General features: G+C 52.2%; 12 protein-coding genes and 1 non-coding gene across 13 annotated transcripts; 5 read left to right on the top strand and 8 right to left on the bottom strand.

Annotated features, from left to right (window-relative positions):
• Positions 1 to 378: 378 nt before the first annotated feature.
• Positions 379 to 3,570, bottom strand: VC83_04448 (uncharacterized protein; the record flags this gene model as incomplete). The annotated part of the gene is made up of 1 exon (XM_024468079.1): positions 379 to 3,570. The coding sequence occupies one exon, from the start codon at positions 3,568 to 3,570 to the stop codon at positions 379 to 381; it is 3,192 nt and encodes a 1,063-aa protein (XP_024324333.1).
• A 606-nt stretch (positions 3,571 to 4,176) lies between these two features.
• Positions 4,177 to 5,310, top strand: VC83_04447 (uncharacterized protein). Its single transcript, XM_024468078.1, has 2 exons — positions 4,177 to 4,416; positions 4,470 to 5,310. The coding sequence occupies exons 1-2, from the start codon at positions 4,242 to 4,244 to the stop codon at positions 5,255 to 5,257; spliced, it is 963 nt and encodes a 320-aa protein (XP_024324326.1). The 5' UTR covers positions 4,177 to 4,241; the 3' UTR covers positions 5,258 to 5,310.
• Positions 5,311 to 8,407, bottom strand: VC83_04446 (uncharacterized protein). The gene is made up of 3 exons (XM_024468077.1): positions 8,045 to 8,407; positions 6,375 to 7,961; positions 5,311 to 6,303 (listed from the first exon to the last, which is right to left on the bottom strand). The coding sequence occupies exons 1-3, from the start codon at positions 8,193 to 8,195 to the stop codon at positions 6,218 to 6,220; spliced, it is 1,824 nt and encodes a 607-aa protein (XP_024324327.1). The 5' UTR covers positions 8,196 to 8,407; the 3' UTR covers positions 5,311 to 6,217.
• Positions 8,408 to 9,896, top strand: RHO4 (Rho GTPase). The gene is made up of 3 exons (XM_024468076.1): positions 8,408 to 8,890; positions 8,950 to 9,153; positions 9,226 to 9,896. Exons 1-3 carry the CDS (start codon positions 8,591 to 8,593, stop codon positions 9,559 to 9,561), a joined length of 840 nt encoding a protein of 279 aa, XP_024324324.1. The 5' UTR covers positions 8,408 to 8,590; the 3' UTR covers positions 9,562 to 9,896.
• Positions 9,897 to 10,507, bottom strand: VC83_04444 (uncharacterized protein; the record flags this gene model as incomplete). Its single annotated transcript, XM_024468075.1, has 2 exons — positions 10,209 to 10,507; positions 9,897 to 10,124 (listed from the first exon to the last, which is right to left on the bottom strand). The coding sequence occupies exons 1-2, from the start codon at positions 10,317 to 10,319 to the stop codon at positions 9,897 to 9,899; spliced, it is 339 nt and encodes a 112-aa protein (XP_024324325.1). The 5' UTR covers positions 10,320 to 10,507.
• Positions 10,508 to 10,869: 362 nt separating this feature from the next.
• Positions 10,870 to 11,196, top strand: VC83_04443 (uncharacterized protein; the record flags this gene model as incomplete). Its single annotated transcript, XM_024468074.1, has 1 exon — positions 10,870 to 11,196. The coding sequence occupies one exon, from the start codon at positions 10,870 to 10,872 to the stop codon at positions 11,194 to 11,196; it is 327 nt and encodes a 108-aa protein (XP_024324330.1).
• A 660-nt stretch (positions 11,197 to 11,856) lies between these two features.
• Positions 11,857 to 13,799, bottom strand: VC83_04442 (uncharacterized protein). Its single transcript, XM_024468073.1, has 2 exons — positions 13,011 to 13,799; positions 11,857 to 12,932 (listed from the first exon to the last, which is right to left on the bottom strand). Exons 1-2 carry the CDS (start codon positions 13,086 to 13,088, stop codon positions 11,976 to 11,978), a joined length of 1,035 nt encoding a protein of 344 aa, XP_024324331.1. The 5' UTR covers positions 13,089 to 13,799; the 3' UTR covers positions 11,857 to 11,975.
• A 346-nt stretch (positions 13,800 to 14,145) lies between these two features.
• Positions 14,146 to 14,875, top strand: CYP10 (Peptidyl-prolyl cis-trans isomerase-like 3; the record flags this gene model as incomplete). Its single annotated transcript, XM_024468072.1, has 2 exons — positions 14,146 to 14,373; positions 14,465 to 14,875. The coding sequence occupies exons 1-2, from the start codon at positions 14,296 to 14,298 to the stop codon at positions 14,873 to 14,875; spliced, it is 489 nt and encodes a 162-aa protein (XP_024324328.1). The 5' UTR covers positions 14,146 to 14,295.
• Positions 14,876 to 15,193: 318 nt separating this feature from the next.
• Positions 15,194 to 20,086, bottom strand: VC83_04440 (uncharacterized protein). The gene is made up of 3 exons (XM_024468071.1): positions 19,736 to 20,086; positions 19,283 to 19,680; positions 15,194 to 19,037 (listed from the first exon to the last, which is right to left on the bottom strand). The coding sequence occupies exon 3, from the start codon at positions 19,016 to 19,018 to the stop codon at positions 15,695 to 15,697; it is 3,324 nt and encodes a 1,107-aa protein (XP_024324329.1). The 5' UTR covers positions 19,019 to 19,037; positions 19,283 to 19,680; positions 19,736 to 20,086; the 3' UTR covers positions 15,194 to 15,694.
• A 251-nt stretch (positions 20,087 to 20,337) lies between these two features.
• Positions 20,338 to 21,816, bottom strand: SEN54 (tRNA-splicing endonuclease subunit sen54; the record flags this gene model as incomplete). The annotated part of the gene is made up of 1 exon (XM_024468070.1): positions 20,338 to 21,816. Exon 1 carries the CDS (start codon positions 21,742 to 21,744, stop codon positions 20,338 to 20,340), a length of 1,407 nt encoding a protein of 468 aa, XP_024324505.1. The 5' UTR covers positions 21,745 to 21,816.
• A 149-nt stretch (positions 21,817 to 21,965) lies between these two features.
• VC83_04438 lies at positions 21,966 to 22,069 on the top strand (the record flags this gene model as incomplete). Its single annotated transcript has 1 exon — positions 21,966 to 22,069. It is a non-coding gene; the product is annotated as a tRNA-Leu (tRNA).
• Positions 22,070 to 23,410: 1,341 nt separating this feature from the next.
• ZPR1 (nucleolar zinc-finger protein) lies at positions 23,411 to 24,959 on the bottom strand (the record flags this gene model as incomplete). The annotated part of the gene is made up of 2 exons (XM_024468069.1): positions 23,411 to 24,703; positions 24,765 to 24,959. The coding sequence occupies 2 exons, from the start codon at positions 24,957 to 24,959 to the stop codon at positions 23,411 to 23,413; spliced, it is 1,488 nt and encodes a 495-aa protein (XP_024324509.1).
• Positions 24,960 to 25,215: 256 nt separating this feature from the next.
• VC83_04436 (uncharacterized protein) lies at positions 25,216 to 25,839 on the bottom strand (the record flags this gene model as incomplete). The annotated part of the gene is made up of 1 exon (XM_024468068.1): positions 25,216 to 25,839. One exon carries the CDS (start codon positions 25,837 to 25,839, stop codon positions 25,216 to 25,218), a length of 624 nt encoding a protein of 207 aa, XP_024324508.1.
• Between the last annotated feature and the right edge of the window lie 29 nt (positions 25,840 to 25,868).

Here is a 25,868-nt window from a genome sequence, read left to right as displayed (position 1 = left end):
GCATGTTCCAACCAACCTGGCATCATTTTCAAATTGTCTGGCACTACTCACATTTAGTCAGGTCTTTCGAGGGGCCGGACCGGGAGCTAAAGTTAGTTATCAAAAGTTGACATCACCGAGCAACATAGCTCCAAGGCGGACCTTAAAACCCTAAATTAACTCCGCGCCGTCGACATCTCAAAGCATTCACGTGCCACTTTAGCTCCTGCAAAACAGAAGATGTAGCTTCTTTTCTGGTTGGATTCTCAACCTGTGTTAGAGCTCGGGTATCATTGTAAATCTCCTTTCTTAGTCTCCAGCTCCAAAAACGCCACCGATGTGCAACCATCGCCGTACCATCTAGCCCCCATTCCTTGAGCGCCCCACCATATACCCAGTTCAACCCAATTCAATCATCGCCTCGTCGTTCAACGGCTTCGGAGTCTGCAAAGTAAAATCATCTGCAACCACCTCTTCCCTTGTAGCTACACTTCTGGCTGGAGATGCAGATCTTACCTCTGCCGCTTGGACGGCACTGTTCTTAAGCGCAGCCTGTCTCTCCGCCTTGCGGAGGTTATTCTTTGCTTCCCGCTGCCGTATGAGGTCCTTCTCCGCCGCGATCGCTTTGTTGCGGCGAGATTCGACATCCTCCCTCCTTACCACCCTGCGCAGCCCTTCTGATGCATGAATCAAGCCGTCAATGCTGATAGCATGGTTGGTCATCTGGTGGTTGATGTACGTGTATATACCCGCTGGCGTCGGGCAGCGCAAAAGCTGCTGCTCGTTGAGCTTGAGCAGAGCTAGCGCGACCTGGAACAGAAACGTGCTGCCATCGTTGATACAGAACACCACGTCCCATACGCGGAATAGCGCCTCAGCTGACAGGCAGTCGGTGAATACGCTCAGGAACCACTGGAAAGTTAGCGCCTCTAGCTCGATACCTAGCTCGTCAAGGTGCTTCGATAGTTTCGGCAGGAGCTCTGCAACATAGTGGCGCAGAACTTGCTGATCGGCACGTGATGCGAGGAGGCTGTGGTCGTAATATCCTTGTGGTAGGATATTCTCGATAATGCTGGTAAGTAGCCAGAAGGCGTCCTCAGCTGTAGGCATAATCAAGAGAAGACAAGCCGTAATCAAGTTCATGCCTTGGCAATACCCCACTTCCCTGTTCCTTCTAGAGTAGGCTAAAAGCACTTCCTCAAGCTTCGCGACGCCTGGACCTCGCCTGAAGAAGATGTTGTCCGTCAGAGTACGATTTATATCCATGCTGATCTGTGAGACGATAATAGGATCATCGTTTCCATCGCGATTCGTAACGAGATTATCGTAGTAACCTGGGACTCGTAGAGTAGTAGCGCCTGAGCATTCCGCCCAAATCTTTGCACGGTATGACACTGGGATGCCAGATAACGCCAGCTGCTTGAACTCTTGCCACTTTGCCCTCCCAGCTTTGCCTTTATTGCCAAGCCCCGAGACGCCGATTATCTCTCCGTCTGCTATGCTGACTTCGGGCATAACCGTCTTGGATCGTTGCGATTTTGAGTCTCCTGCAGCAGCTGTGGCAGCCTCGCTCTCACGCTTACGCTCAGCGCGTACTTTGCGAAGGAAATCATTCCATTTGACAGTTTTCTCACGCTGCAGAGAATCATGAACCTCTCCAAGCTGCTTTAGAAGCAGTTTCACAGGCTCGATATCCTCTTCTGCCAATGGGACAGCGGACTTTGTAGACACCAGCGTCGAAACGGTCGTGGATACCGTTGGTACAGCCACTGAGACATTTGTTGGCGGTACAAAGCCTCCATCAGATGATTTCATCCCAACAAGCTTTGGCACCTCCTCGCCTTCCATAACTTCCAAGTTGGGTAGGCTCATCGAGGGGGTGTGTGAAAGCAGTTCCGTCGGGAACGTAGCTATCTTCAGGTAGTCTTGCCACTTTTTGGCCGGTTTGCCATTCTCGGCAGGCTCTTCTGTCGACAGCGGAGTGTCTGGCCTTTCATCCACTTCAGCATTGGCCTCTATATTAGTCTCCGGAGACGAGATAGTATCTCTAGCAGTGTTGATCATCTCCGTCCTGCTTCCGTGTCTTCCGTGCTTCGTGTTCTTTAAGGTGTCAGTAGCATCCTTTTGCCTCTTCTTCCGTCTCTGGTCATAAATGAAGCCAAATCGATCCGTTAGAAATTCTGGGTTATATTGATTGTTATTGACTTGAGTGACGGTAGGCGGCTGGTTCTCAAAGGGTAGAATTGTGTCCATCTCAACGGGTCCGTAGTTGGTCACGTCCGTCGCCTTGTCTTGCTGGTCCGCGGAAGTTTGAAGTCCATTGCGGGCTGTACCACTTGAAGATGTTCCACTGGTTGTCCTTCGATTACCCTGTAAGGCCCTACCGGTCTGGCGGGAAAAAACTCTCGGTGTGGTAGTTGATGATTGAGACTTGGAAGACTGTCGCCCGGTAGCGTCATTGGACTGCCCTTGTGCAGAGGATGCATCGCTATCCCGACTTAGTGTCGCAGCTCCACTAGCCCCAGCCACCAGCTTGAGGGCCATAGCTGCTAGAGACATCGAAGGCTTACGGGTCGTTTGTGAGTTAATGTTGTGTAAGCTGGACGCTCTGCTCGCACGCGTGGGAGACTCTGCATCCGGTGGGTGGAACAGTCCATCTTGTAGTACGCTGCGACGATCTGCTTTTCGAGGTGGGTTTGAGAGCCCTGTCGGTGCGTCCAGGCCATCATACTCCTCGCTGATACTACTTGCTTGGCTGCTCTTCTTGCTTGTTCCGCCCCATATATAGTCTTTCCAGTTCCTCGTCATCTCCTTGGATAGGCCAGGCACCGCTGCTTGCTTCGGCTTTTCGATTGCTCGGATCGTAGCTTCGCCAGATAAGCCATAGTCGTCGGTTTCGGCGTCAATAATCATGGCATCATTTATCATCGTCTCCAAGCCACCAACCCCAGAGTCAGTCGCTATGCTCGCGTCATCCGCATATTTCGACTCCTCGATCGCGCGGAGGCGCCTCTCGAGGTCCAAGTTGGACAGGCCACATTCAAGGACGACCTTCCTCAGCGCCCTCTCCCTCTCCTCTGCCTTCTGTCGTAGCCGTGCAACCTCTGCATCCCTCTGAGCAAGGTCCGACGAGATCTGGCGGACAAGATTTACCGCTCCCTGTCGTGCTATCAAACGCTCTAGAAACTCGTCGCTGGCAAGGTGTATCGCTCCAGGGACGTAGCTTGTGTTCATCGGGGCGTCGTCAAACAGTGCTGATCGGGCTTCATTTGGCGGCGAGGGCTGCGTCAGGCTCTCTACCATAGACGGTGCATGGCTCGACGTTCGTCTAGTCGGGAGAGCAGTCCTGTCATTGACAAGTGCCGCATCGAAAGATCGGGGTTTCTGGGGCAACGGCGACTCGGGCGACAATGAGGGGAATGAGGTGAGTGACTTGTCGGAGGCGGCTATCGAGGACGCCGAGCTAGAAGCGTATGATGGCGTCTTGCGTGATCGTACTCTCGTACTCTGTGATCTCCGGCTCCTAGTCGAAATGTCGGAGTGCTGAGAGGAGCTCCTCTTCTGGATGCGTATGGGGTCGTCGGTCTCCATCGAACCGTCAGAGAAACCTCAAGGTGGCGGCAGTGCACGCATCGGTAAGCCTTTCCCAAAACAAGACTCTCTAAACGATCAAAAATGTTGGTGCTACTGAAACGCTGTAGTTGGTCGCAGGTCGGCGCTGTTGTGCGAGCGGTCTGAAGTACGTTGTCAGTTAGAGGGGCCAAACATGTCATTCCTCATGGAACGCACAGGCAGGGCAGGGCCTAGGCACGCGATGCCTTAGCTGCTACTTACCAGTGGCGATAGAGAGTCTGGGCAACTCTTAAGGGAGATATTCTCTTCGTATAGAGTGGGAATGAGCGTAGGCAGGTAGTAGTAAGCTTGAAGTTGCTGTATAATGTAGGTCGAGAGAATGTCGGAGGTGAGTGCGAGCTTTATTCAGTGACGCCAATAACCACCACACTGACGCAAACAACAAGAAGAATCAACAAAATGTGTTCCAGGTTTCCCATGCCCACGTTAGCCACAATAAGCCAAAAGTGCAGTGTAGCCTTGCGAGGTGTTGTAGGTCACGTGATGTACTTATCGTAGCAGCCTCGGGAGCCTCGGCCTCGGCTCCCCCAGGTGCCGCCCCACATACACTCCTCAGCATATATATCCCCATTCCTTCACCCCCTAATAAATTCAACTCTCCTTCTCACGCCAACCTTCATATATACACCATGTCCACCCGATCCTCCGCCGCCTCCGTCGCCAAGCGCCGCCTCTCAGCGCTCAGCGAGCAGCTCGTCTCCCCCATCCCCGACCAAGGCAGCTTCGAGAACATCCCCAAGCTCAAGAAGGTCGCCGGCCCCTCCGCTGGCCCTCGCGCAGCAGGGAAAGTCGTAATCATCACCGGTACGCCCAAGCCGCCTCCCTTTTGCCTCCCATCTTCTCACACGTAATCGCAGGCACCAACAGTCCCATGGGCATCGGCCGCGCAACAGCCCACCAGTACGCTGAGAATGGTGCCCGTGCCATCTACCTCTGCGACTTCGCCGACTCGCATCTCGCAACTCACAAGCGCGAGCTCGCATCCCTCTTCCCCTCCGTCGACGTGCACACCCGTCAATTCGACGCCGGAGAGTCATCAGGCGTCAAAGCGGTCGTCGATGACGCCCTAGCCACCTACGGCCGTCTCGACGTCTTCTTCGCCAACGCTGGCATCGTGGGCATGCCTAAGATCTTCACCGAGGTCGAAGCCGACGAGTTCCTCGCGACCTTGAAGACAAACACCGTTTCCGTCTTCCTGGCCGCCAAGTATGCGGCGCCCGCTATGCAGACCACCTCCCCCTCCAAGCCCTACCCCTCCGGCTCCATCATCGGCACCGCCTCCGTAGCCGGTCTACGCTCCAACGCAGGGTCAACGGATTACTCGTGCAGCAAGGCGGGCGTCGTGTCGATCGCGCAGACTATTGCGTTCCAGCTCGCTGGGACGGGGGTGCGTATCAACGCGCTGTGCCCGGGTGTTATTGAGACGGGGATGACGGCGCCGATGTATGATGCGGCAAGGGAGCGCGGGACGCAGGCGAAGATTGGGCAGTTGAACCCGCTGAGGAGGGGCGCGCATGCAGATGAGGTCGCGAGGGTGGCGCTGTTTTTGGGGAGCGATGAGAGTAGTTATGTTAATGGGCAGGCGTGGGCGGTGGATGGGGGGTTGAGCGCGGGACATCCGTTTGTGCCGGGGAAGTTGGCGTAGAGTGGCCAAATGAGGGGACGGGGGGTCGAGATGTACTTATAGATCATGCATGAATTGAAAAATTGTCATATTTTTAGATTGTGATTGCTGTGCATGCATATAACAGAGTTGCTCAAATAACGATAATTGCGTTTCACAACGCCACGGTTGACACTCAACGCCGCTCATTCAAAGGCATGCATCCCTACTTCAAGATTAGGCTACCACGAGACGGGGGATACTCAAAGCGTCCGCTGCTCTTAGTGTTGCTTAACGTGTCTTTGTTGTCACTCGAATTCGCTGTCGTTTTCCCCTTGCTGTCGTTCTGTCCTTGCCGTCGTTTTGCCCTTGCTGTCGTTTGCCCTTGCCCTCGTTTTGCATTCGAGCTTTAGTTGGGTTTTTTTTATCTGTTGGAAATAGGCCTCTCGTTCGACACAGCAGAGCGTCGGACATTATTTACTCATTGGTTCCTAAAGGCTTCGGTTGTCTAGCTCTTATTCTCTCTTGGTGAAAGGGCGTCACGGAATGGAGACCATAAGGTGGTCATGAGCTCACAGAGCTCTGCGGAGATGAGATTAGAGTCTTGTCGGCAGGTAGACCTGGGACTCCAAGGGGACGAGGGAGAGGAACTGGGGTAGACGAGGACCAGGATAAGGATTAGATTGAACAAGGGCACATATATATATATCAGCACACCGCAGCCTATCTTTGCAATATACTATGTCCGCTGATAATGCTAGTGTCCCAAACACGTTCGTCAATCATAAGTATCCAACCCTGCGGCCCCCGCCGGTCAGTCTACAAGGCCCGAACCCAAGGCCTAGTCTCTGCCATCGGCCAGAATTCAGTTAGGCGCTGTCTGCCCATTAACTGCGTATCATGAGATTGGGTAATGTACACGGGGCGAGGCCCCAATCCATCGCCTCCCCCCTCTCAGCCTCTATCGTTCTATGTATGTCGTCGTCACTTGCGCCCTCGTCATTACACGTACGGACTGTGCTCCCTCATTCCTATGCCGAGCAGTTCGAAGATGATGGGGTTGATCTCCACTGCTAACCAACCGATTCCTATCTTCTGTCAGCTCCAGTTCCCTCGTATCCTATCAAATAGTAGCCGTGGGAGAGTGGGGAAAACATACCTGTATAAACAACCAATTTTGTAACGACCTCCACATCATACCTGACTCTCGGCTTCTCCAGCCTCGAAAACATCTCTTTCTCCCCCAACTCATTTTCCGTCCCAACCAGAAGGTCCGTCTCCGTCCCTCTATCCCCACCTAGCTTCGTCCGATCCCAATCCTGCGGGATCTTCTCCTCGGTACTCGGCGTCGGCGGGCTGACAATAACATGTCCCTGGCCCATCATCTGCTCATAATCCCCCAACCTGCTCTGCAACGACGTAGGCACACTATTCGGCAGAGAAATCTGCGACGACAGCCCTCCCCCCTCACCAGTTTCCAACTTCAGTCCCTGCGCCTCCGACCCGACAGTTTGTACATGCGTAGCTTTGTTCGTAGAATTACCCCGCGAGTGGCTCGGTGACGGCGTCCCCATGCTCTCGCGCCGGCGCTTGTCACGGTATGCGAGCGTCTCATACGCATCGGCTGCAGATTGAGGGCCGATGGAGACGGCGCGCCCGCGGCCTGGATGACGGATTGAAGTCAGCAGCGATGGCAAGTCGGAGACGCTGGGCATGACATTATCAACGCGCAATCTCGCTGGAATCTTCTTGTACTCGCTGGCGGGTATGAAAAACTTTCTGGGCAGGATGAGGCCAAACTGCTCGATGAAGCGGAAGAGGTGGGGGAGGGACTTGAGCATGGCTGGCTTCATGACTTCGCGCCACATGAAGATTATGAGGACGCCGACGAGTATGCGGGTAATAGCCATCGGCCAGCCCATGTGGTCGAGGGAGAAAGGCACAGTGGCTGGGACAGGGTGGGACCAAGAGTATGACGAGTTACTATAGTGCCAGTCACCGAGTTCACAGCCTATCATGACGCCGGCGAAAGCAACGGAGTCGTCGAAGCAGGGGCAATCATCCGCGGGTTCGGGGTGGATGCGCACGAGGATGATGATTACGACAGCGACGAGGAGCGGGGCACGCCAGGAGGAGTTGTGGAGGTAGTTGTCGATGTCGCCACCGTAGACGCACTCGATGATGGAGATGGTGGCACCCATCAGAGACCCGATTATGACATCTAGGAAGCCGTGCATGCCACAGTACAGGCGCCCAAGAATAATGGAGAGAGCATATGCATAGGATAGACCTTCAAGGATGAGCTTGGTGGTTGGGGCGAGTGGGCAGTCTGGTGCGCGAAGAGTGAAGAGCGCATAGACTGCCACGGAGACGGCATTGGCGGAGTGGGTAGACGGAAAGCCATATTCGAGCGCCGCAGATCCAGACATAGTTATGCGGTGGAGAGGGGGCGAGAGCGGCCGAGGAAGTGATAACATGTCCTTGAGGAAACCTGTAAAGAAGACGCCGTTCGCGAGGATGTGTACCATTCCGCGGCCAAGTGAAGTATATCCGCACCAGAAGAGGATGGGCAGGACGACCATGAAGAAGGTATGGGTTCCGAGGTTGGCAGTGATGGCGAAGTAGGAGTCGAGGGCTGGTGAGCGCATTTTATCCTGCATCCAGGCCAAATACGGAGTCTCTACTCGTATAAGGGGCAGAAGGGACTGGCGCAACTTGTATCGCCATGGTGGGAGTTTACGTCTATCTGCGATGCCAAATAGTTAGCAATTGGTCAAGCAAAAGCACGACAGTGATGCTGGTATAGGATATGTGCGTTTCGTAACATACAGTGATCCAGACTCCTCATCCCCGCATCGCGATTGTTCAATGAGGCGGGGGGCGTGGGAGACGTGTCAATCGCTATCTCAGGGAGCACGGCATCGTCGAGATCCGGGAACTTCTCGAGTTCGCCGTGGGATGCATTGGGCGAAGAATACATAGGTTCATTTGGCGCATCGAATGGCACGTAGGGGAGGAGAGAGGGGAAAGGAGAAGAAGTTCTAGGATTTGCGCATCGAAATGCACATTTGGTGAAGCGCAAGTGGCCCAAGATGGCTAATGCCAACCAAAAGTCGGGGAGGCGGGGGAAGGGTTTCTTAGTTTCAGGGTTTGTGGTTGCTTCGCCAACTCACTTTATGTTTACACCCACACCTGGCTTTTGGGGTCCAGCTTTTGGCCAGGTCGATTATAGGAACCCACCTGATTCCCAACTGAAACTGTGACGAGCAGACAAAAAAATCAATTACAGCTATTGCATTACACTTACAGCTGCCATATTATCTCTAAAGAGCCCACGATCAAAATAACCACCAGTATCGCAGCCGACCCACAACGATGTCGCGTATGGCTTATCAGCAAGATCGCTACTCGTACACCCAAGACCCATCCCCCTCGACGGCCGACTCCTACGACAACCAAACAAGGAAAACCACACAACGAGACCAGAGCACCAGATCAAGCGAAGGAACTGTTAGCACGATGATGAGCGGGAACACAATGTCAACAGGTCGCGAGTCGGCGGGCACGAACGTCACAGAGGGTCCAGCGTACTCGAAAAAGATTGTCGTCGTCGGCGATGGAGGGTGTGGAAAGACTTGCCTGCTTATCTCCTACAGCCAGGGATATTTCCCAGAGGTATGCTCGCTCAAAGTCTGATCTGAATAGAGAGGCATGTGCTGACTGACCGGCAACAGAAATACGTTCCCACCGTCTTTGAAAACTACATCACATATCCCATCCACAAAAAGTCCGGCAAGGCTGTTGAGCTCGCTCTTTGGGATACTGCGGGGCAAGAAGAGTATGACCGTCTGCGTCCACTCTCCTACCCTGAAACCGACCTCCTCTTCGTCTGCTTCGCCATTGACTGCCCGAACTCTCTGGAGAATGTAATGGACAAGGTATGCCCCCCAACCACTCCTTCCACGCCTCTCTGGCTCTGGTGAAGACTCAATACTAACCTACAACCTCAGTGGTACCCCGAAGTCCTCCATTTCTGCCCCTACACCCCCCTCGTCCTCGTCGGACTCAAATCCGACCTCCGCACCAAGCGCACCTGCATCGACCTCCTTAAGACCCAAGGCCTCACCCCCGTCACGCAAGAGCAAGGCATGGCCGTCGCCCAAAAGATGGGCGCACGCTACATGGAGTGCAGCAGCAAGGAAATGCGCGGCGTCGACGAGATCTTCGAGCAAGCAATCGAGATCGTCGTCTCCGGCGACCGGAGGAACGCTGCGCAGACTCCCCAGGGCGGGACGGTCGGAGGGATGGTGGTGAAGAAGAAGAAGAGGAATTGCAGATTTTTGTAACAGCGCGGAAGGGGAAGGGGGGGAACTGATGTGTGATATTATGATTACGACGGCTTATGGAGTTTTGATGGGCGGGAATTGGGGGGGTTGGGTTGCATTAGCATGCTGAGAGGGATGGGCTGCAGTCGCACTATGGCATCTTTTTTCTTTTGTCGTTTAACTCGTTGGGTGGTATTATAGATGTATATACAATTCGCGTTCAACTGATCCATCCGTCCCCGTCATTCTTGTCTACCAACAAGCTTCCGTGCCCACACCGCATCCCATCCCATGATATCTCGTAAACAACCCCCCAAACGCCATCCCATCCCATCTCTCCAACCCACCCCCCCAACTCAAACCCTCGACTCATCAACCTCACTCCCCTCCCCCTCCCCTTCCTCATAATCCCCCTCACTCCCCCCCTCCTCACTCTTCCCCTCATTCACCACCGGCTCATGCCCCATCACATTCTCAAACTGACTCCACAGCGCCTCCACAGACCCAAACTCATTCCCGACTGCTATAACACCCTCCAGCGAGCGATTAAGTTTATTGATGTTCGCGAGGACGTGCTCGAGGCTCTGTAGGCGCAGCGCGTTAGCTTGGGTCGCGGGGTGAGGAAGTGGAGAATGGAGGGGGATGGGGATGGGGGAGGAGGGACGTACGACGCCGATTTCACCGAGGAGAGCGGCGCGCTGGGCCTCGAAGTAGGTGCGTTCGCCGGGCGCGTTGGTGGAGGCGCCTGCGCCGGTGGGGGGTTTGGTGGAGGTTGACATTTTGTTTTGGGGGGAGAGGAGATGGCTTGTATTGCGAGCACAATTGTGATTAACTGGTGTTTGAGTACTTTTGACGTTTTGATTGACCAATATTTCGATTTAAAATCAAAAATAAATCCTATTACTATAACAATATCTTTCTCAGAGAACGAGGATCTCATAAAGCGTTGTCCGTATTATAGTAGTTGTGCTCGCAATACAAGCCATCTCCAAGAGCCCGCCCCAGAATTCGCTCCACCACCATAATCGCGTAGTTATCGCGTCCCATCCCCCACCGCCAACCCATTACACACCCCGCCTCCTCTCCCCCCAAAACAACGAGCAGAAGCCTCCTTTAAAAAGCAAGCTATATCAGCTAGTAAAGCCACATCGAAGAGACTACTAAAGGCCAACGGTTAAGTTGGCGCGGAGACATGCTCTCATGGAGCATATGAACGGCGAAACCCTCGTCTCCACATTATAAGTGGCGAGGGGGAGGCATCGTCTGTACGGGGAGTGGCGGGGTGTGTGTCTCCCAAAAGATGGCAAGATTGGTGATAGGAAGACCATCATGGACAGCGAATGCAAACGACAGCAGATATCGACGATAGCAAATACCAACTACAGACAGCAACCAAGACGGCAAACATCAACTACAGCAACCGAGACAGAAAGGTGTTGCTTCCAATGCTGCTTCTCTGTGAAACAACTGGTACTCGATTTCTTCAGCGGCTCTCAACATTTGCAGGTCTCCGGGTTCATTTTCTTAAATAAAATAAACCCTTCGTGGGGATTGTCGCTCTATCTAGAAGATGCTCACAAACTCCTTCCATACCCATCCTCCCCTAGAACCTACAAACCTACAACACCCCCGCCCACCCCCTCCCCTCACCGATAGCCTCACATCACACCATGATCACAGCGCCTCATCACTAAAACGCGGGTATACTACAAGAGCGCCCATCCATCGGCCCTCTCATCCAAAAAATCAAATCTTTGCCACCCCCCTTCCCCCGCCCTTTTTCCCTCCCGGAATCCCAAACCGGCCATTCCATGCATCCCCCCCCCCCCAAAAGTCCATGAACCGGCCATTCCATGCATCCCCCCCCCCCCCCAAAGTCCATGAACCGGCCATTGCATGCGTGGACTGGTCCAGTCAGTCAGTTATTTCGCCCAAAAGCAAAGCTCCACCCACACATCAATCAAGTATACACGCCATGCATTACATCGCTCGTCATTCATATCCGGCGTCCGTCCCACTGCCGCTCGAATCCACTCGGCACAGCGCAGCAAGTCTGGCGTCTTGGCGCCGACTCCGCATCATCCGATCCAGGGTCTCTCTCGACCGACCGCTGCGGCGGGCGGCCCTGGACTAGCTCGGTATAAGGTAAGGCTCAACAATCGTACGGCGTCACGCACTTCCTCATTCAATGAGGATCTTCCGCTGATTCCCCACCGACGTGAAGCCGAGCGCCTTCAGGGCGTCGCGGTCGGTGGCCTTGATGACGGTGCGGGCGGGGAGCATGGGGTTGTTCGCGTCGACGTGGGAGGCGTCTTTGGCGGCCTGTTCGATGGATTCCATTTCCTCCTTGCACGCTTGTTGGTCGAAGGGGCAGACGATGATGGGTTGGCGGAGGACGATGTCGCGGGTGTTTGTCATGTGTGCCTGGGTTGTTGTTAGTGTATGTATGTATGTATGGCGCCATGGGGTGGTATGTTCGGGGTCGGCGAGCTGGGTGCGGGGGTTACCTTTATTATCAGGAAGAACTCGATTTTGTACAGGCTTCCTGTCGTGGTGAACGAGTTGACGCCGTACATGGGGAAATGCGGCTTGCCCCTCCTAATAATCCCTTCTGCATCCCTGTTCTCCTTACTCGGGAAGACGAGGCCGAGATTGGTGGTGTAGCCCGTCCCGGGCATCCTGACCCCGATCAGCGTGGTCTGCTTCGCAATCCTATTCACCTTCTTCGTAGGCTCGTCGCCCTCATGGTTAAATGTAATCTCCTCCTCGATCGCCATCGTGATCTTCTGAATCATCACCTTCGTCGCCTTCTTCATATGGTCCAGGTTCGGGCTCAGCTTGATATACACGCTGACTGGATCGAGCGGTCCGTAGGACCACCGCGGTAGTGATATGCCCAGCGTGATGAGGTGGTCCGACACCATATCTGCCGACTCCGGGCGGTTGTACATCCCGAACGTCGACAACGTATCGTATCTCTGTATCGGCACCGGCGTGACGAACTTGCTCTGGTCCGCGCTCCCCTGCTGCACCGTAACCACCAGCTCATACCGCGTCTCTGCCGTCCGGCTCGGGAGCTGCAGGCTCGCCGGTGGGATCCTCCGGTTCGTCTCCTGTCCTCCTCTCCCAAACGGTATAAACAGCACAAACGGTAGGTCCATCATGACCAGATTCTCAGACACCCTCCCAATGTCGCACTTCCATAATAAGAGCTCCTTGCCCACTATATCCACCGTCTCGCGCCGTGGGGTCCCTAGGTGCTTCTTCACGATCAGCTCGGCAGCGGGGTGGATGGTTTCGCATCGCTGTAAACATATCGAGACAAGGGAGATGGCGACCGGGGCGGAGACGCCCTTCTTCGGGCGGATTTCGACTTTGCCCTCTATGCGCGGCTGCGTGATCCCATTAGCTAGCTACCCCGACGTCACCGCATATCGAAGCTCTCTCCCGCGTCGCAAGGTGGGACTTACCAGAGTAGCAGAGATTCCTGGGTACCCGACCAAGAAGTTGCTATTAGGCGGCCCCAGAACCCGTACGAACGCCGCCATGAGTGGTGGGAGGGGTGCGCGATCTCGTCACCCTCTCGCGTTCCTCGCTGTTGTCGGAATCGTGGGCGACCACACTTGCGCGGTCTCGCGCTTACTCGCTCTATTTCGCCAGCAGTGTAGACCAGAGCTGCTGCCGTCGGGCAGCGACCTGGAGTGGAAGGTAGTGGAACCTCGTCGTCAATGCGCACAATTGCTGGTACAGTTGGCCAGACAGAGCGAGAATAAGTCCTGGTATGGGGGCGTGATAGTTTCGATAGGTTTGTAGTAGAGTGCCAAGGCCTTGTGTACCTTTTGACGTCGTTCTTGCCGCAACCGATAAGCACAATCTAAGACAAAGGCTGCGTCGGGGAGCGGGCTGAGGTGCTAGAGGGAGATGTTTAGTTTGTTGACGTGGTGGTTCAAGGGCGCATTTGTTAACGAGTGTGGGGATGCTGCTGGCGGTAATAGTGTAGGTAGCTGCTCAGAGGTGAGTTGAGGCAGCTGCGATGTGGGGAAGAGGTATGTGCCGTTGTGAGGAGGAGGAGGAGGAGGATGAGTAGTCCAGTAGTCGAGGAGAAAGTAGTAGCCCCAGAGGTAGGTAGGCCAGGATAGCCAGAGCGGAGCTATGTATCCGACAAGACGTTCGCGGGGGATGGAGTGGAAGAGTAGAGTAGAGGAGTAGAGTAAGTTGGAGGAGTAGAGTAGAAGAGTAGAGTAGAGGAGTAGAGTAGTAGAGTAAGTAGTAGTATAGTAGAGTAAGTTAGTAGAGTAGTAGAGTAAGTAGTAGTATAGTAGAGGGGTAGAGTAGTAGAGTAAGTTAGTAGAGTAAGTAGTAAGTTAGAGTAGTAGAGTAGTAGAGTAGTAGAGTAGTAGAGTAGTAGAGTAGTAGAGTAGTAGAGTACAGTAGTAGAGTACAGTAGTAGAGTACAGTAGTAGAGTACAGTAATCGAGTAGCAGAGTAGTAGTAGAGTAAGTTAGTAGAGTAGTAGAGTAGTAGTAGGGTAAGTTAGTAGAGTAAAGTAGTAGAGTAAGTTAGTAGAGTAGTAGAGTAAGTTAGTAGTAGAGTAAGTAAAACACCATACAAACCTAAAATCTCGGTACCGCCGTGCTTTCCTCTTCAGCCCTACGGAAGCTCCACGCTCCACGCTCACTCGTACGCCGCTGCTGTACAGCTACCTACCTTCCCACCCTCAACCCGCCGCAGACGCAGACGGGACAGACACGCATCATGTCCGTAACACTGCACACCACCCACGGCGACATCAAGATCGAAGTCTTCTGCGAGAGCGTGCCCAAGACCGCAGAGGTAAATAGCCCCCACCCCTTCCCTCCCCCTTCCATTTCCCACCCCATCCACACACAAACACCCAGCACACCCAGCTAACCCCCCTCCCCAGAACTTCCTCGCCCTCTGCGCCTCCGGCTACTACACCCCCACCCCCTTCCACCGCCTGATCCCCGGCTTCATGATCCAAACCGGCGCCCCCCCTTCGTTGCCAAAGGGCGGCACCTCCATCTGGAACCACGACTTCGAAGACGAGATCCGCCCCTCCCTGCGCCACAACGCCGCAGGGATCGTGAGTATGGCCAACAAAGGCCCCGACACGAATGGGAGCCAGTTCTTCATCACCCTCGCGCCGGCGCCGCATTTGGATGAGCGGAATACGGTGTTTGGACATGTGGTGGGGGAGGAGGGGATGGAGACTCTGAAAAAGTTGGGGGGGGTGGAGGTGGGGAGGAAGAATAGGCCGGTGGGGGAGGTGGGGGTGGTAGGGGTGACGGTGCATGCGAATCCTTTGGCGGGGTGAAGGGGGGGGGATGGGAGGATGATTATATGAAGCGGAGGAGAGGCCAAGAGAGGGGAGAGGGGAAAGGAGCCGCTGCTGGGGGAAGGAGCAGTGGTTACCGACGAGGCCAGGGGAAGATTGTCACGCCCAGTATGATACCCTCTACCATGGTGGTATGAGGTGTAGCTGGCCCAGATATCCGGTGCAGTTGTTCACCAGGCACCATAGGCACCCAGAGCCATAATCAGGTCCAGTGAGAACAGAGTGGGGGTGCTGCATATAGCCAAGCATCCATACATATCACCACGGATCACTCCAACAACAATTTAGATACCTCGATTAGCCCATCTCAAAGTAGCAAACCTAGGTAATACAACAACAACAACAACTTTGACTCTTAATTGTTGGATCAATCTGATTTGAAGCCACAAAGCCCAATATTACCCCTCAACTCGACGAGTAAAGCTTCCCCAGCTACCTAAAATAAAGAAACAGCTCATCCCATCCATCACTCCTTGGTAATAATTATCCCTGAATAACCGGATACCTAGCAACCAACCCATACCATAGCTCCTTGCTAAAATTCAACGCCCCCTTGGGCTAGTCAGGCCTTCTTCTTTGCGAACGTATTCCGGGGATTGGATTTCTGCGGCCCCTGCCGACCCTGGAGGTGAGCTCTTAAGCTGAGCCGGTGGCAACAGAAGAACCACTCCGCCTCCCTCCCCCCGTTCAAAGCAAAAACGATACCTCCCCCCAAACGCCGAAAATCCACACCCCCAATTCCCATAAACCTACACACTCCCCATCCATCCATCTAAAACGGCACCAACACAACAAACTTCACCCAATCCTCCCCCCCAACCTCGTAACCTTCCTCTCAGCCCCCACAAAATACCCCCCAAACACCCCCTCCCCCGTCATCTTGAAAACTTCTTCCCCAACCTTCCTCTCCTCCCCCTGCGCCCTCGGCGGTCTCGGCGCCTTCTTCGCAACAAGCACAATCTGTCTCGTGTATTCCTTGTCATCGACGTCAACGAGCTCTCTGTCCACACTAACCAGGAGGTCCCCGAACTCGCTGCTGGGGTCGGAGGAGTACTTTATCCCGTCTTGGCCTTGGAGGATTAGTGGTGCCGGGGGCAAAGCGGGCGCGCGGACGGGTGGTGCGCTGGAGGGCGCTGCTGCGAAGGGAGGGGTAGGGTAGGGTGTAATGTAGGCGCGGGGCGGGGCGGACATGAAACCCTGTGGGTTGTCGGAGGAGGCTACGCGCGGGGTGGCGAAGAGTTGTTGGTGGAGCTTGGATGGGAAATGGGGCTTTGCGAATTGCTCGGTCTCGACAGACTCAGGAGCTGTGCTGGGGTCGAGTGGTGGCTGGTTTATCTCGGTGGGGGCATCGGCCATGGGGACGTCGGTTGAGGCAGCTGAGGAGTGAGAGGGTCTCGAGGCCTCTTCCTGGGTTGCGGAGCGGGATGGTTGGTTGTCTGCTGCGTTCTCCACGGATGTGGGATGAGTAGTCACCGCGCTTGGCACAGCCTGAACTGCCTCGGTTTCAACAGTAGTCACCGGGATTGCGCTAGATTCAGCTGGCGGAGTAGAATTCGAAGTAACCGGTTGCACAGGCGCTGTAGTCTCAACCGGAGCATCAACCATCGCAACATCTACCGTATTTTCAACAGATTTCGGCTGAGGAGTCACCTCACTCTCAGACGGAATGGGCGTCATCGGTTCATTGAGTACAGACCGCAATGTCAAGTTTGTTCGGGTATTACCTGCGCCTGGCCATTTATTAACAGCCGGAGACTCAGCGCGCGAGAATCTCTCCACCGCAGCAGCTCCTGGAGCGGCCGCCGTGGCTGCAAATCCTGCGCGGGCCGCCGGTTCTTGCGTCGCCGTCGTTGGGGTCGACACCGCCCTCGTCATATCCGAAAGAGGCGAAGGCGCTGAAACCGCACCTGGCTGAGCTGGGTAATCTCCAGTTCGGGAGCGCTTCTTGGGTCTTTTCGGCGTAGCCGCGCCAGTTTGTTTTGCGATCAACTGATCGATGTGCTTCTCGACATGTCTTCTCTGGCCTTCCCTATCCAGGTTGTGGTATTGAGAAGTCAACTTCATTCTGCACCATTTTTCCATCTTCACCCTTTGCGTCTCTCGATCCAGCAGATAGAACTTGCTGCGATCAGATTCAGAGCTGGTTACACTGCTCCTTGCCGATATCGGCGTGCTATTGGCCTGTCTGAGATGACTGTAGGCAGATGTCAGGTCCTTGGCATGTCTACTCGAAGATGTCTCTGCCCCAGTGCTCTTGTTAGCCTCCGCTGGTGTGGCTGGCGAGGCATTGGAATTCAGGTTAGATTTTTTCCGAGCTTCCAGTGCTTCTTGCTCAGTTGTACTTCGGCGAATCGCCTCGGCCATATCCGCATCCCCCTTTGAGTTCAGCGTCTCTCTCTCCTTGGCTTCTTTAACCTCTTTCCTTGCTTGCCTCACCATCCGGGCTCTAGCATCACTGGCAGCCTTGCCGGATCTTTTTGCAGTGTGCTTCACTTCAGCTTTCTTCAATGGTGTCACAACGACCTCGCCATTCCTCCTCTGCTTCTCAACTTCTCTGGAAATTGCACCTTGTTCGAGTTGGTCGACTCTCTTCCGATTATATTCGATGATGTCCATGCTCTTCGCCGCCGCCTTTTCGGCCACGATTCTCTTGGCTTCCCTCACCGCTCTGTCGATACCTGGTCCTTGAGCTCTGTCGTTGTAGTCTGGGTCAGCCACGCAGATTCGGCAATACTCTTCTATCTCCGTGCGAATCAGGTCATTGAGGTACTTTTCGAAGACGCAAGTATCGTAGTTAACCCAGCATCCTCCAGACAGTTTAGGGTAGTTCCCATCTTTGAGATGTCGACCGTCTCGCGTTTCCGGGACGACCTTCACTCGGAAGACGCCGTGCGCTTGGATAACGCCGTACATCGCGTGCTTATTGATAACGTCGGGTTCGGAAGAATCTTTCCAGTAGCCAATAAGGACGTCCTTGCCCTTGATGACATACTTCGATCGCTCTCTTGGTGGAGTTTCCAAACGGCTTGGAGAACCAGTATTGCTCCGCATTGCGTTTGGAGTGGACCTTGGGAGAGAGGAAGCCTTTTGGGACTCTTTGGGAGGCTTCATGTCGAGTGGGCTGTCATTACGTGTCTCTCTATTGCCTGAAGGTGTGTAAATCTGCTCTGGACCCTTCGTCGTCGAATTGCTGGTGGGTGGAGAAGCCTCGTCAAAGGAACCCCCAGGTGTGCCCTTATCGAGCTTGCCTTCGTCTGATTTGCGAGGCGTTTTATTACCTTTCTTTGCACTATTCCCTTTGTTCTCGCTTTTAATAGTGGGTTCAGAAGCAGCAGCTATCTCTTTTGCTTCGGCAACAGCACTCTGATCGAGAGCATCTCGCTCTTCTGGCTTTTCTTCCTTGTTCCAGGTCTTAACTCTAATTCGTACGTATTCTGTTAACTCTTTTCTAGAGAGGCCTTTAAGATGAGGGTCCAGCAGCCACTCATGCGACTTCGCCGCCCATGTTCCGGTGCCTGAAGGAAAGTTCCCAGTATACTTTGATCCATCCTTGCGCTCAGGATATTTGCGGCCATGCAATGCAAGTTTTGGATCTAAAAATCCGTAGAGTACGTGCTTCCTCTCATCGATCGGCTCGTCTGACAAGCTCCACACTCCGATCGGCACCCCATGTTTCACTTCATGACCCTTCCAGGTCGGACCCTGTGTGCCCTTCCACGCCCATCCAGTCTTTTTCTCCGCTGGCTCGTTAGGCTGAGCTCTGCTTGCAAAGTCGGCGAGGTAGTCAACATTAGTAGAATTTCTCTTGCGCTTTCGCCCGAGGATGGGAGAATCGTCGTCATCTGGATCGTCGGGCTCATTGTGGTTGACGAATATAGTAGAATAGCCTGTGCTTGGCTGAGCTGTGCTTGGCTGAGTAACGGAATCCATGGCCCCAGTTGGTGCAGCCGGCTCTTCCGAAGTAGGGAGTGGCGTGCTGGACACCGGCTGGTTTATCCCAGTGTCAGTTTTTGCGGTGGGAGGAGCTGCCATAGGAGCATCTGAGATGGTGTAAATGTTCTCTTTGTTCATTTCACCTTCGCCAGGTGGAACTTTCTGGATGCTACTTGGAGAAAACATCATCCCTCAATTGCTGACTTGGCTGTAATGTCCAGTCAGTAGCTGGTATAAGTTTTTATCGTTTGTTTTGCACAAAGGATGGTTGACATTGATAAAGTGATGTGTGGAGATGCTAATAAGATTGATGCAGTCTAGCAAACTAGGGCGTAGATGATGGCATGAAGAAGCATCGTAGAAACACGGCACGAATTTTGCCAAACTCAAACGAGACGCCCGTGACCTTAACGATTGAGAAGAACCTTGATGATAACAAAATAGAATACTTACTTTGATGATTCCATCTATTGCGAGGAGTGAGTTGATGAGGATGAGGATGAGGATGAACAACGACCTGAGGAAGTGAGGATGCCGGCGGGTGAATTTCTTTGTTAGGAGATTAGAGAGAATCGCGTTTGACGGACTGGTAGGTTCGGCTAGGGCGCTCAAATGGTGAAGGGTGAAAGGTGAAAGGTGAAAGGTGAAAGGGGAGTAAGCGAGGCGAATCGGAATTAAACTAGGAGTGCGAGTTGCCAAAGTGACAAAGAACGTTGAATTAATGCGCTAAGCACAGTGGAAGCAACCAGTCAGGGTGAGTTTCGTTGGGTTAGGCAACCGACTTCAAACAAATATTTGACGATCAACTGGGCGTTGGCCCGGTCGAGTTGGTTTTTTTGGTCGTTGTTGGCCTTTAGTTAGGGATTAGAACTCGTAAAGTAACAGGTATGGTCTAGCATAACTTACGTACCATCTCACCTAACCACCTAACCGCCGTCATCTTAGGAAGCGAGATCCTAGAATCTCAAGCATTTTTAGCCTAAGGCTCCACACCTAAACAGCGCCAAGCAATTGTCACTGGACACAGCTAATTTCAGCAAACAATCACAACATAATTTGATTTTGATATTTGGCACCCAAGTGTTGTTGCTTTGTTTCTGGTTTCTTTATGGCACACAAACAGTGAGTGGTCCTGGCCATGGCCTATACAGATCACACTATACAGTGTGAGTCACAAACAACTCCAAACAACTCTATATTAGTTAGTACCTGGAAGAGAGATACATCCATAGACCAACGCTAGTGGCTTAATCTTACACATGATACTATAATCTTGCACATGATACTATATGTACTGCACATATAGACAGCCCTAGTTTAGCTGCCTCTAGCCTGTATCATTACTATATGTTGTGTATGTCGTCTATTAACAAACGTATCTACAGCAACTTATTGCTTGACGCACCGACAGGGTTACTCGAACAAAGGTACTTCACGCACCAGTCGGTCTATTATAACGATACAACCGCATCTTTCATTGGGTCTTCGTTTATAGCTTACAATCCACCTCACCGCTTACCGCCCCGTCCCCTCCCACGTCCCCTTCCCCGTCCACGTCCTCCACCGCCTCGTTTCCCTCCCCTAACCCCTCCTCCGCCTCTATCAAACCTCCCAGAAAGACTCTCCTCACCGAATGCCGCCTCGCTCATGTTCAGGTAACTAATGATCCCCTGGTCCACCACCGCCAGTATCACATTCCGAAACCCGTGTTTCAGTCTCTGGTAACTCTTTACATCACCGGCCCACTCCTTCTTCGGCGGATCCCACGGCGTGCTCTCCAGAAGCCCTGCGATCTCCTCCAGCGTCGGCACACTGGTGTCTCTAGCGGACACGACGGCAATCCGGAAATCAGGCTCTCCTGGATTTGATTTTGCGAATGTGGGGATGCGGATTGGTTTCCAGATGTGAAAGGTAACTTCAAGCTGCGATGTAGGGCGGGTGGAGCTGGGAACAGGTGAAGGTTGGTGAATGGGGATGATGGAGAGTTGTTTGTAGATCTGGGCATAACTCCTATACAAGCCGGGTTGAACAAGAGGCCCGTAGGGAGCTGGGGTTTTGGGTTCAGATGCGAATATTTTGCCAAAGAGCCAGCTGAAAAGGCTCGGCGATGACTCTTGTGGGCGAGGAGTGTCCTCACATGGGATCGCCGCTGGTGGTGCTCTGGAAACAACATATCCTGTTCTCTTGAGATTCGCATAAACCTGGTACGTCTCCATGCTCACCAGTCCCTCTCCCTCCCCGATAAACAGACTGTATGCAGCCTGCAAGCTTAACGGAACACCATCTTCTGTCCCCTCCTCCAAGTCATAATTCCCGGTCTGGGACCGGACAGCCTGGAGCGGCCGTGACGGCCACCACAGGTCCAGATTGCCTCTCTCCACCAGGTATAGAGTCTCTTCAGGCAGCAGCCACAGCTTCGCCGACTTAGTTCCCATAGGTGTCTTCCCCATAGTCCGGAAATGTGTGCCCTTGCTCGATTCCACCATGACCGTCATATCTCTGTCCAACTCCCTCCCTCTTACAGACGGATCAAGAATATCCACTGTCTCTTCGTCTTCTTCTTCCTCCTCTTCTTGTGTATCCTTATCCCGCCTCGTCTGTGATCTTGGCTCCTGAACTCCATCCCCAAAATACCACGCGCGCACTGAAGACTTCGGTCCATGCGATCTTGTATAGTCGAGCGCATCGTGCATCGCCTGCCTACTCGCATCCAAGATCGATTCCTGATGTTTCGTTCCATGCGGTTCAAAGTCCTTCTCTCCTCGTTTCGGGATCGTGCTTTTCCCACTCGAGCTCAGCGCCGCGATGAATCGGTAATCTTGGACCTCATCGTCCGGGTCGAAGTTCTCGTCATGCTGAGGGCCCTTTGAGAGAGCCGTCAATGGGGCATCCTCATCGATCGTCGCTTCAGACATGGTGTGTTCGTTACAGTTCCGCCTTTGGAGCGTTCGTTTGACGGCGGATGGCTCAGGGCCGTCGATAAGGCATTGGTGATGAGTAAAATATCCGCGAGGCTGAGATTCACTTGCGCCTGCCTTGGACAACCAAGGTGGGGTGTGGGTGGGTTGTCTTTCCACTTTTTCTGTTGTTTTGTCGGCTAGTGTACCTAAGTATGCCTTGAAAATCAAACTAGTATGGGAGTCTGGCCGAGTGGTTAAGGCGCTGTGTTTAGGTCATCCGCAAGGAAACCTTGATTCCCGCAGTGGGAAACCGCGCAGGTTCGAATCCTGCGGCTCTCAATTTTTTTTGTTTCGCTTAAGTTTTTATATTAGATGGAATATTTATATTCACAGTATTATCAGGGGAAGGAAAACTCTAGGTAGCCGTTTCCGTTTTTTTATAAAAAAATAATATCCGAAACAAATTAACAAAGCGGGTTAAAATATATATGTTTTGTTGAGTGGTAGGTCTACTCTGGTTGAGGTTGCTAATCATAAACTATGCGACATACTAAATAAATATAAGTTAAAACTTATTCTTATACTAGGGATCTCGTTAATATGGTGATATCGTTCATTGTACTCTGCACCAGATTTTATATGTAAAGGTACTTATTACACATATTTTTAAAGTTATAATAACTTCTACAATTGAAACCATAGAGCTTAATCCCTTCAAGTATAATAAACTACTTAGGTAGTCAAGAAATATTAATTTAGATGATAGTCCGTCCTATAGATAGCCTACAAAGGAGGTTATATGCACTTTGGTTTTCTTGTATGATTTTTTCTAGTGAAAATAACTAAATTATGTCTAACTTCAAGGTATGAGCATGCACTCGATGGAAGACTGGATCAAATTGTAACATAATGTACCACTACCCACAAACTTAACCGTCATATTAACTTAATGGGCTATTTACAAATTTGTAGTCTTAAAGAATTATTAATTATAGTCTGTATACTCTAAATATAAAGGGACTAAGCTCTATAGTTCTATTTGTAGAAGTTATTATAACTTTAAAAATATGTGTAATAAGTACCTTTACATATAAAATCTAGTGCAGAGGTACAATGAACGCCCATACACCACGTTATCAATTATCAATAACGTATCTCACACGCGAGCGCATCACCCGGCCGAGCGCATCACTGAACTTCTCACCCAAAATTGAGAAATTTAAAAGATAATAACTCAACCACAACCTCATAATATATTTTAAAAATGTGTATGTAGCCTTATCTATACACGTAGATCCTGTCATTCTAGTTTTAGAGCAATCAGAATAGTAGATATTGAGATATAAAGACCTTGTATAAATTTCAGCGCTTACATTAGCGCTTACCCTTGATACCTTAAAAACTACTACATAGATTATTCCCAAAAAATTACGTAGGAATTCAACTGAATAGAAAAGGCTAGATATACATTTATAAAATATATTATGAGGTTGTGGTTGAGTTATTATCTTTTAAATTTCTCAATTTTGGGTGAGAAGTTCAGTGATGCGCTCGGCTGGGTGATGCGCTCGCGTGTGAGATACGTTAAACATACGGTGCATTAATTAATCCCCTTTCAAATTTATTTACAAAGTCATTTGGTTTTTTCTAATTTGATTCGTTTACTATTTAGTAGTCTACTTTACTTTCTACGCGCCTTGGCTTCCTCGTCCTTTCTATCCTGCTCAGCCTTAACATCTGCAGCATGTCCTTCCTCATAACCCTCTGTCTTGATGTCCTTCAATCCCAGGTCCTCTTCCTCTTCCGCGGTCCTTTCATACTCCTCCGTGGTAATCTGAGGATCATCATCGGGGCTGCAGAGATTCTGGACGTAGCTGCTTGCGAGAGGGTCGCTTAGGATAACTGTGAACTTCACATCGCCCTTGATTGCAGCGTCGATGCCATCAAAGAACTTAGTCCAGCTCTCTTGCTGGGTAGTAGGCAATGAATCGCCCCCAGAGTCGCCGACATCAAAGATTTGATGCTTAAGGTCGTCGCGGATCTGAGTCAGAAGACCCTCAACCGTTGTGAACCGTCCTCCGAGCGTGCCGGGGTTGACGGATAACTTGAGCTCCGGGCATTCAAGGGCGCAAGACTCAGACTTCAGAATGTCTCTGGCCAAGTCAATCTCACTGTCAACCTTCAGTGTAATTTTCTTTCCCTTCTCTGGGACTTCACCGCCGGTCTTAACTTCATTGGAGCGATAGCCGCATAGGTCGCAGACAGTTGACATGATAACAACTTGTTTGAAATGGGGAATTTCCACCATTTTCATGTGGGTAATGCAGGCTTTCGTGCACCCAGGACATGTTGCTGGGAAGGAGTAGACCTCGTTGGGGATAATATCGTCTTCATCTTGTGGAACAGTTGAAACCCCGGTCGCATTATTCTCATCATTGGAACCGTCACCCAAACCGAGAGCCTCATTCTGCTCTGGCGTCCTAGGATACTCCGTGCGTAGCAGTTTTCCAACACCATCTGTTTGATCTGGTTCAATCAATGAATTCCCGGAGGGATCATCTAGTGAGACGCGGAAGGGGAATGCCATCCCATCCAGCATCTTTCGCCCCCTGACAAGAATCGCCTCGATAGCGGTATAGACCTCTGGCTGCTGCTCTTTTCTTGCTTTCTGGCCAACCTCCAAATCTTCCAAAACCATGCTTAATAACCCCTCGATGTTGCTGAGCTGCCCACGGCCGGCAGGTACCTCGACATCCAGCTCAATGAACTTCACCACGCACGTATCGCTCTTGACAACTTGGCGAGCGAAGTCTCCCAGAGAAGTGAGTCGCAACTCGCAGTGGACACCCTTCTGTTGAATTTCGCCGGCAGATTGGATCTCGGAGTTTTTGAAACTGCAGTGTGGGCAGTTGAAGGACATGATGATTATTTCGCGGAAGAAAGGGATTCGGGTGAGGAGGAGTCTAGTAATGCCCTATTACAATAATAATAATATAAGCACATATCCAAACATTCAGTAATAAGAGTATACATACATTTGCGTGGCAGTTCATGCACAGACTCTCGATCTCGTCCACAACCTTCTGCTCCTCTTCCTCTTTCACGGGGGTCCCTTCTGTCGCATCCTTGGCTTTGGAGGAGTTTACTTGCTCGGCCTTCGACCCGATGCTGTCGAAGAAGTCATCAAAAGCCTTGCCATCCGGCTTGGGGTTAGTCTCTGGAGCAGACATATCGATGGTTTGTGGTTTTGAAAATTATATGATTGCACGAAGAGAGAGCGTTTTGGACGCGGGGTTCCACAAAATTTTCTGGGACGTTGTGGCGAGGCTGAGCCTTTTGGTTTGTTACCCCGCGCTAAGGCTCCACCAACGTCCACCGACGTCCACCGACGGGAGAGTGCCTGGCGCCAGGCCAAGCTGGGTGGTGAACTGAATCCGTGAAGTGCAATGGCTGGTAACTGGCTTACAATGTAGCTCAAAGTGGCCCTTAACCATTGTTCATAAGATCCCAAAGATCCAAACCAAAGCCACCGCTTGAGCTTTGTGAGGCCTCCTTGTTTTTGGCCAACAGGGCTTGCAGACCTCCCTGCTTGCGGCTCTTCGCTCTCTTTCTGCTGCTAGCGTTCGCTGATGGCATTGTCGGAGTTCCAGCTTGCGATTGGGGAGTGCTGGTAAGGCGTTCTGGGGCTTCCCCTGAGACTAGGCTTGACTGTTCTGCGCGACGAGGGTTTATCCGCGGGAGAGCTGTTGTAGTGATAACATGGCGAGTCTTACGTTTGCAACGATCACAAGTGTAGACCATGGAACGCTCTGCTGCCTGCGTGATAGCACCTGCCTTCCTCCTGTGAGTTTTCCGACTCTCAGGTTGGCGTTTCACATCATTCTTGACCGTGCTGGTCCAGCCTGGGGTCATTATGTTACCGCACCCACCGCAGACATGCCTTCGGCGAGTGTCGGACTGGTCGGTATCGTTTGAGAACATTAATAGGTTACATCTCGACATGAGGTGCGATGAACAACCAGGTGCTGAAAATGCCATTAGATGAGCCGCGTCGGTCAAATATTTCAGCTGTGCTGACAGGGCTCCCACAGCCCCCGGATCTTGAGCCATCTTCCTTCAACTCCTCGGCCTATGACGCG

This window comes from Pseudogymnoascus destructans, assembly GCF_001641265.1.
Source record: "Pseudogymnoascus destructans isolate 20631-21 unplaced genomic scaffold scaffold_9, whole genome shotgun sequence".
Lineage (NCBI taxonomy): Eukaryota > Fungi > Ascomycota > Leotiomycetes > Thelebolales > Thelebolaceae > Pseudogymnoascus > Pseudogymnoascus destructans.
Note: the sequence above shows the minus strand (reverse complement) of the source record. Positions and strands in the feature narration are given on the sequence as shown.